At 34.3% G+C, this 10,000-nt stretch overlaps 1 protein-coding gene across 1 annotated transcript in view; it reads left to right on the top strand.

Annotated features, from left to right (window-relative positions):
* The window catches only part of LOC125664630 (TATA-binding protein-associated factor 172-like), a 34,792-nt gene that overhangs the window by 11,297 nt on the left and 13,495 nt on the right, over positions 1-10,000 (top strand). The window contains exons 7-21 of the mRNA XM_056162109.1: positions 1-138; positions 814-968; positions 1,132-1,306; positions 1,654-1,823; positions 2,485-2,649; positions 2,795-2,912; positions 3,074-3,227; positions 3,408-3,472; positions 4,427-4,510; positions 4,623-4,764; positions 5,072-5,169; positions 5,528-5,729; positions 5,931-6,079; positions 6,287-6,439; positions 9,325-9,462. The exon at positions 1-138 is cut by the window's left edge and continues 250 nt beyond it. Of these exons, the coding sequence (XP_056018084.1) occupies positions 1-138; positions 814-968; positions 1,132-1,306; positions 1,654-1,823; positions 2,485-2,649; positions 2,795-2,912; positions 3,074-3,227; positions 3,408-3,472; positions 4,427-4,510; positions 4,623-4,764; positions 5,072-5,169; positions 5,528-5,729; positions 5,931-6,079; positions 6,287-6,439; positions 9,325-9,462 (2,106 nt within the window). The remainder of the gene's footprint in view (positions 139-813; positions 969-1,131; positions 1,307-1,653; positions 1,824-2,484; positions 2,650-2,794; positions 2,913-3,073; positions 3,228-3,407; positions 3,473-4,426; positions 4,511-4,622; positions 4,765-5,071; positions 5,170-5,527; positions 5,730-5,930; positions 6,080-6,286; positions 6,440-9,324; positions 9,463-10,000) is intronic.

Genomic DNA, 10,000 nt, shown 5'->3' with positions numbered 1-10,000 from the left:
TCTAGAGCACCATTAGAGTACTTAGTGGGCAATTCCTTGCCCTGGCTCGGGATCTGGTTGTGCCTCTGTATGCAGCCCTCAAAACTTCCATTTGATTCGTCATATCTCATAGAGGCTAAGCACAGAGGACGAGTACTTGTGAGTATATTAGTGTGAAAATACTGTAGATTCCTTATTTCATGCGAGTACTTAAAAAAAAAAATGTTTATTCGGTATATACATGTACATGTACATGCATACAAATATACATACATAGATACCAAGGATAACCCATGAAAGCTCGAAAGCTTATTTCCAATGGGGTCCTTTGATGCAAGGATGTTTGCGCTAGGGGGTCATTTATGTGGGAGGAAACCGGAGTACCCGGAGGAAACCCTCGTGTCCGAGCGGGCGATATGACTCGTAGATATCAAATGGAGACAAAATTATGAAAAATGATCAAGGGTTTTTACATGTATTATAGTAATATAAAAATAAAGTGAGTAATTTTATTTCACAAGTGATGCTTCTTGCAAATTTATGTGGAAGTGATTTCCTTTTGTGTATTTCTACAGTAAAGCTTTACATTACATTTTGAAGTATTGGTACATGTAAATGTTCTAATGAATTCAACCTTTTTAAAATTCCAAAGTCTTTCAATATTCCGGAGTTTCATATTCTCTTTTACTGATATTTGGAAAAATCATGTATGAAAATCTATTGTATATGTAAGATTTCAAATAACATCAGTCATTTATAAAGAGTTTGTTCAAATGAAGAGCCACAGATTAAGATATCACTTTGTTCTTACCTGACTTGTTTTTACCTTGACAGTCAGATTCTGAACAAGGCAAAACCAGACACAGTATTGGAACCACGCAGAAAGTCAGTCGAGAGGAAAAAGACTACATAGCTGGAACCAGTACACTGAATGCTGGGGTTGTGGACAGAGACATGGCTGTGATGAGGGCTCGTATCATGGCTACCAGGTCATTATGAAGTGCTGTCAATTATTCTATGAATTTATGTAATGGAAATTGATTTTTAGTATTAGATGCTCACAACGCGAAAGAGTGATAAAATGTCTCTACTATAGGTATTCACACACAATGCTTATGTCGTATTAACTGTGTACATACATGTAATCTGTAGGTTTCTTGGATTGCTGTGTAGCTACATAATCAGGGAAATTCCCAACTTTCCCTCAGAGGGAGAGAAACCAGTTACTTCCCTTACCAAGCTCTTTTTGTTCCACCTGAACAGCAAGTCAGCTGTTCAGAGATTCGTCATAGCACAAGTGATCTACAATTTGGCTCTTACGAACAAGGTACATTTCTATTCATGAAGATGAAAATGGAAATTTTGACTTTTTATTTACTGTTGCTAGTAATAGATTTGTATAATGTAAATTGATAAATTTTGTTTATCATAAGCAAAACTGTGTTTCTACTAATTTTTATGGAATATTCCCCATTTATCAGTGTCAGGATCTTTAATAGATAAGTATTAAAATTTTTATATTTTTTCCATGATTTGTGATTTTGTCTTGGCATTGTGTTAACACTGTTTAGTGTTACTCTGTTGTACTTACTGGAGAGGGTTACATTACCTTTACATGTATAAGTTTATTCCAGCAATGATAGGTAAACTGTGTGTTTCGTTGGTATACTTCAGGAGACCAAACTCCCAGATGAAGCTGTTGCTAAGTTACTGGAATGTCTTAACGAGGCAATCTACTTTGATGAGGTGGCTATCTCCTTTACTCACATGCAATCAGACTGCCGGGATTTCATGGCTGGCCTCAAACAGAATGGAGTGGACCTGGACTCAGTCATTTCACCGGGGTTTGTTAGTTTAGTGAATTTACTTTGTGTAGATTATTTGCAGACTACTCCAATTCATATAAGAATCGCGCGATTTTGTGAATATTTTATTTTGTCACCCAGAAGACTTTAATTTTTTTATTTATTGTTCATGCATTTACATATATTTAAAATAATCAGGGTGCATAGCATAAAATGCATGACAATTCTGGGAATTAGTGCTAAGGAGTTGATAACTGATATGCAAGTTTCATTAAGTTTATTGTGAAATTCAATAAACAAAGTTATCTCTGCCCTTTATATAATAGAATATTGGGATATGATCATATATTTCTGCATAAAAATGGGAATATTTTCAACTTATGGTAAATATTTGTTTATCTAGTAATCTAGGACAAATTTCAAAACTAAATATATATATATCCTGCTTCATTGATGTCAAGTGTAAAATACAGAGTTATCTGCCCTTTATGCAAGCTTTTATATATACATGTATGTAGTGTCATTTATTCTTTATTGTTGAGAATGTCAAATTGTTGTGTAATATGCCATGAGTGGACTTTTATTTATTATTTATGACAGTTAAATGCTCTTCTTCAGAAACTTTTGGTTATTATTCTTGAAGGAGTAAGTTTACAGATGTCAAATGCCGATCAGGGAGATTGTGTTTTCTATTCCTCAGGGGTATCATCACTTTGGACCAAGCCAGTTCTCTAACCACCACTTTATTTGATCAAGCTAAACCCACCCTAAAACCCAAATCACAACAAGTGTTTGAAGACAGGAGGAGACAACTCAAAATCACTGTTGACACGACCATTCAAGAACTTCAAACCCTCACCATCAGGTCTGTTATCCAGACTGCCAAAAAGAACTTTCTGTGAATAGTTGTCTTGTTTGAATATATGTAGCATTATTTTTTTCTTTTTTAAGTTGTTGAATTGCATTAACATTAATCTTTATGATTTTGCATTAAATGTGAATTGTTACAGAGTGCAGTGCAGTTTGGCCAAGGCTGTAGTGGAGTTAGATGCCTTACCAGAAAAACTTAATCCTGTCATTCGACCATTGATGGACTGCATTAAGAAAGAGCAAAATCAGGAAATTCAGGTGTGTGCTAAATTAACATCTTGTTAAACATGATGAACATTAGATAAGTGTCTGTGGAAAAAGTTATACATGTACTGCAAATTTTTATTTTACATTTAAATTTGCACTTGGACAACTTGTGAAACTTGTACAAATTGAATTGTACAATCACATTATTACAGCAAGAGGCGGCAGACTGCTTATGTAGATTACTGAAGAAATGCTTAGATAAAAACCCCAGCCCTAACTCCAAGGTACTGAAGAACCTGTGTACCTTTCTCTGTGTGGATCCCACCTTCACTCCTAAAGCTGCATCACCCATTCCAAGTTACTCAGGTAATTCAGACTCCAGAATGTTATGATCTGCTGTCAGTGACCAGCGCTGCAGTCGTGAAATGAATGTGTGGAGAATATTGATAGTGAATAAAGAATATTGTCATGGAAGCAAAGGAGACAAGTTATGTTTATGAATTCCTTGCCTTTAAAGTATTTCTTGTACTTTTGCACTTGTTGTAGCTGATGAAAGTGAAGTGAAATGTGATCCAAAGTTTGGCATTGTTACCCTCACAAAGCAACAGAAGGTATGTTAAACAGGCGTAAAAAATGTTCGTAAATGATTAAAGAATGCATGCAAATACACATATACGAGGGTTGTTCCAAAAAGTCGTAGACAATGTTAATAATTTTCGAAATACGCATCAAATCCAAAAGATTTTTTACATGAGAAAACTTTTACTTATTGTATACAAAAATATAAAATTTGAAATAAGTAATAAAAGAGATACATGTAAATGGGATGTTACTGAATAAAAAGATATATATCTGCATTGTTGGCACACGTACAAAAATAAGCAGATATTTTGTTTGTACCACTGATTTAGGTAAAAGTAAATAGTTTCATATTAAATATATCACATTCAAATTTATATCGATGGAATCAGTTTTCTTTTTCACGTAATATACTGGTTTTATAACCGCAGGACCCGGCAGAGAAGTGATGTCATTTATAAACGTACCTGTAATGAAATTTGCGCGATATGACGACGTCAACGCCATTCTTGGCGCAGGAGAAAATATTATGTAGACCATTGTTTGACCCCCACTCAAAGAAACACGAGATGGAAAGCACATGAGATCACCAGAATGTTAGCGGGCCATTAGTGTTTAAATGGCACAAGACATTTGTGAAGGGAATGACATAAGAACCGAAAATGGGAAGGTCATAAAAAAGAAAATAAAAACCGCAAAATCCTGAAAGTAAATAACGTCATGTAATGGACGAAGATGAAGTTTGTGCGCCGACAGCTATGAACATGTTTTTTATTTGCCTTCTATGTCATTATGAAAAAAGATATTATGAAACTTTGTCCAAAATGATGCTTTTAAATTACAAAAGAAAATTAATATTTTTTTCAAACGAATAAACAAGCTATTAACATTGTCTACAAAATTTGGGACAACCCTCATATATGTTTATACAATTGTTTGGAGAAGTTCTTTTAGGAGAATGAATAAAAGCTTGTAATTTGTTTCAGACGCCAGATATTGGAAAGAGGTGGTTGAAGCGGACAACTAGTTTAAAACTAAATGACACTTCTGCTGATCCTGAGATGAATGAGGCGAGTTTAATAATGATAAGATAAGCTGTGTGTACACAAATACTCTGTATATATCGTAAAAGCAATTTAAAGGATGAGAGTTGTTGGTGTGAATTTTGTTTTTCAATTTTAGACACAAAAACAGAACCAGATTCAAAGAAGAGGGGCTAATTTGGCCTTGACAACCATAACACGGGTATTTGGAGATGAAATTCTCAGTAGCCTACCAACTCTGTGGGAAAATATGGTGGAGCCCCTACAAGATCTGGGGAAAGGTAAGTTTTTCTGATATGAAAACATTTTCATAAATCTTGTTTCAGGGTACAATTTCTGTGTTAGAGTAAGAATTTCTTACTTTCAACTAGCTTATGTATCGCAGCAGTATAAAGCCATACACACGTAATGGGGATTCTCGTCTGATCCACTTCATTTTCATTGAATCAATGTGAACAACCCTTATGTTATGTAGACAATAATTTTTTTGAACTATGAACCTGGGGAGCAACAAAAAAGTTCCATGTTTTCGCAGAATCATTGTTTCATCGAAGAAAGTGAAGTTTATCTTCCTAAATTTCTTGACAGATAACATACTCACGGAGGAGAAAGCCCAGGAGCTGGTGAATTCTCTTCAGGTCTTGGAAACATTGTGTACAGTCATGACTCCAAATTTACAATTACAGGTCTGTGTTCAAATGTTTAACATTATGCCAACAACTTCATGAACAGTGCACATTAGTCGTCATGCTTGACAATTCACCTTTACTGCAAATAAACTTTTAAGAGTCATTCTCTCTAAGCATCAGAGTTGGCTGGAAATGACATGTCACCAATCTTAATGACATTTTTACAGATTATAAGTACTGGGATATCATATTACTTTTTCTTGCAGGAATAAAAGGACCAAATTATTAATGTTCTGCTTATAGTAGCATATACATGTACAAGGTTTAGATAATTGATATTTTTAAGACGATTAGTGGAAAAATATACCCTGATGGACATAAGATCAAGTTATTGAGACGTTTTGTAATGTTTTAGCTGAAGGAAAGACTTCCATTGCTTTTGGATTGCTTGCACAGTCAATTTACGGCAGTGCGTCACATGGCAGCTAGATGTTTTGGAATGCTCTGTCAGGTGATGACACTTGACCTTATGACCTTCATTATCGAGAAAGTAGTACCACTTATGGATGTTGCTGATAATGTTATATACAGACAAGGAGCATCTGAAGCGTTGGCATGTATCCTTTGTAGCAAAAATGTAAAACTGCATTTTACATGCATGTAACTTTGAATTATGGATTATTTTCAGTTCCTGTTTGGATATATGCAAACCATCATCTGTATTTAACTGAAGGAATAAAAAATGGGGCCCTTATATCTCTTTCCTATTAATTTTATGGTGCAATATACTTTGTAAGTGACCTTGACTGAGAGACTAGGTGTGATTGATGGTTTGGGAATGGACCTAATCCCTTACATTGTCCTGCTGGTGGTTCAGGTTCTCCGCCGGATGAGTGACCAGGACGAGGCCGTGAGGCTGATGGCCACATCTTGTTTTGCTTCATTGATACGTCTGATGCCATTAGAGGTTTGTATAAACAGTATGTACATGTATATACATGTACCTTGATTTGGGGGTGGGGACCACCATGATGAAAAAAGATATGGTGTTAAATGCATGTAAAATTAAAACCAGTCTAGGTAATGCAGTCACATTTATTGCATGTTTAGAAGTGCTTTATATTTAAAATGTCGGGAACATTTGGTAAGGATCAAGCCATTCCTTGTATTCCAGGCTGGGATCACCGACCCTCCAGAAATGAGCCCAGTCCTAATCGCAGAGAAAGAGAAACAGAGAAAGTTCCTAGAACAACTGATGGATGGCTCCAAACTGGAGAGTTATGAAATTGTCGTCCCTGTGAAGGCAGAGCTTAGGAAATACCAAAAGGTAGAGCATGTCAAAACAGAATGGGTTTGAAGGGTACATGTATGTCAACATGTATGTAAACAGACAAAGTATGGAGAATATGTCAAAACAAAATGATTAGAGAGAATATGTCAAAATAGAATGGGTAAGGAGAGTACAGTCAACTCACCTTTTGTTCTTATAAAATCATGGCATTATAACGAATTTGGCGATGAATTGAATTACTGCCATCTTGAAGAAATAGAGTTACTGTTCTTTTATATGTAAGAGTTATCTTTCCTCTATTTACAATACTTATGTCAGTGAGCGATCCTTTGCTGCTAAGATGTCGCCCACTATCCTTCTTTTTATATAGCCTTTTCCCATAAAACAGAAAAATGATTTGCAATATCCTGATGGGTACATTTTTGATGATGTCTTTGGTACGTAATGATTTGCTTTTTCTCATCGAAATTTAATAGGACCTTCTTTCGTGGCGAAGCCATAGCTAAATTGAAATGTGTTTCTTTGATGTATAAACAACTTGACTACAGTTCATCTCGAGTATTTTTCTTGTTTATTCAATACAACAATTACTGGGATCCTTCTGTCCAGGTGTACGCCGGAGATTGATAATGACCAATTTACTGCTTCACTGACCATGTTCACCCATGGCGGTTTATCGAGATAATTAACACGTTGAAATAGACTTTTGTAATGAAAACACTGTGGCAAATGGCGATAGCGAATTTGGCATTTTAACGAGAGTTTTAAGTAACAGGAAAAATGTTCCTAGAAAAATGCGGCGTTATAATGAAAATGGCGATGAATTGAGTGGCGATAATTCGAGAGTTACCTGTATGTCAACATGTATGTAAACATAGACAAAGTAGGGTAAGGTAGACTATGTCAAAACAGAATGGGTAGGGAAAGTATGTCAACATCGATGTCATAGGTAGGGTATGTCAGCATAAATAAGGTAAGGAGGGCATATCAACATAAACACTGTGAAGAGTGTATGTCAACATAGAATTGGTAGAGAGGGTCTGTCAACATGCATTGTACAATATATATGGTATGTCAACATTGTACAATATATAGATATGTCAACATGCGTTGTACAATATATAGGGTATGTCAACATGCATTGTACAATATATAGGGTATGGCAACATGCATTGTACAATATGTAGGGTATGTCAACATGCATAATACAAAATATAGGGTATGTCAACATGCATTGTACAATATATATGGTATGTCAACATTGTACAATATATAGATATGTCAACATGCATTGTACAATATATAGGGTATGTCAACATGCATTGTACAATATGTAGGGTATGTCAACATGCATTGTACAATATATAGGGTATGGCAACATTGTACAATATATAAATATGTCAACATTGTACAATATATAAATATGTCAACATGCACTGTACAATATATAGGGTATGTCAACATTGTACAATATATAAATATGTCAACATGCATTGTACAATATATAGGATTTGTCAAGATGCATTGTACAATATGCAGGTTATGTCAACATGCATTGTACAATATATAGGGTATGTCAACATTGTACAATATATAAATATGTCAACATGCATTGTACAATATATAGGGTATGTCAAGATGCATTGTACAATATATAGGGTATGTCAAGATGCATTGTACAATATGTAGGGTATGTCAACATGCATAGTACAAAATATAGGGTATGTCAACATGCATTGTACAATATATAAATATGTCAACATGCATTGTACAATATATAGGGTATGTCAACATTGTACAATATATAAATATGTCAACTTGCATTGTACTATATATAGGGTATGTCAACATGCATTGTACTATATATAGGGTATGTCAACATGCATTGTACAATATATAGGGTATGTCAACATTGTACAATATATAAATATGTCAACATGCATTGCACTATATATAGGGTATGTCAACATGCATTGTACTATATATAGGGTATGTCAACATGCATTGTACAATATATAGGGTATGACAACATTGTACAATATATAAATATGTCAACATGCATTGTACTATATATAGGGTATGTCAACATGCATTGTACAATATATAGGGTATGTCAACATTGTACAATATATAAATATGTCAACATGCATTGTACTATATATAGGGTATGTCAACATGCATTGTACTATATATAGGGTATGTCAACATGCATTGTACAATATATAGGGTATGTCAACATGCATTGTACTATATATAGGGTATGTCAACATGCATAGTACAATATATAGGGTATGTCAACATGCATTGTACAATATATAGGGTATGTCAACATGCATTGTACTATATATAGGGTATGTCAACAAAGAAAGGATAGCAGAGGTATGTCAACATACATGTAGATACTGTAGTATCTAATAAGTTAGATAGCAAAAACTAGGTAATTATGTGTTATTTCAGGTAAAATGCAGCACATGATATGATACAAAAACAATTATTTCTCCAAACATTAAATGTTTGTTTTATTAACAAGTTGTTAAAACAACTACATGTACAATTGCATATCAAGTATGTACCTGATGTTAATTCTAAAATGTAAGGAATTTTTTAAAATTATATATATATATATAAGAACTTGGATACAAAGATTCTCAGTTATGAGGAATTCGATGTAAATGTTGTTGCATACAGTCAGGTTATTCTGTACATGTTTCTTGATCTCCATGAGTGAAGAATTCTTGAGAAGGATGTTAAAAAATATATATGAACATGTAGTGTTTGAGATACTCTACCACAACAACATGCATTGAAGCAGAGAATATAGATTTACTTAATTTTCTTGTTCATTTTCAAAATAACAATTTTCTGTAACTATTTCACTGTTATTGGTTTTTTGAATTTATATGATGTTATATTTTTTTTAGGATGGTGTGAACTGGCTGGCCTTTTTGAATAAGTATCATTTACATGGGATATTGTGTGATGATATGGGGCTGGGGAAGACCCTACAGTCAATCTGTATCATGGCTTCTGACCACAAAATCAGAGGTGAAAAATACCAGGTATGCTGAAATTGCTAGATTGTGTATTTTATTATACAGTGGAACCCCGTTATTACGTTCCCCCTTTAATACGTTAGTCCACATATTACGTTGGAATTTCAAAGCACAAAACCATATCTTAACAAACCTATATAAAATAGACCTCGTTATTACATTGTCCTAAGATGCCGGGACTCGGTATTACGTTGTAAAAATTCCGACGAAAACGTAATAAACCCCTAATTATTCAATAGTGATTCTCAAAATAATAAGCCATTCACACCTTGACTGCCTGAGGCAGTCACCACGTAAATTTCCTGGTCTGTTTGGGGATTAGAGACACTTGACTGATCACGCTTCAATAGATCTAGCGACATCAATACAGGTGAATACCCCGTATCGAAGCCAGTGATAAACAATTAAATAATGTTTATTTAGAAATTGTACTTTATGAAATTTACTTCATTTTTCATATTTTGATAATCAAAGAAATAATTTCTCAACTACCTGCGTGTTCAGCATTGTGTGATTACCTTCGTTATTAAAACTCTATTCACGG

This window comes from Ostrea edulis, chromosome 4 (assembly GCF_947568905.1).
Source record: "Ostrea edulis chromosome 4, xbOstEdul1.1, whole genome shotgun sequence".
NCBI lineage: Eukaryota > Metazoa > Mollusca > Bivalvia > Ostreida > Ostreidae > Ostrea > Ostrea edulis.
The sequence above is the reverse complement of the archived record's forward strand: the minus strand, read 5'-3'. Positions and strand labels throughout refer to the sequence as shown.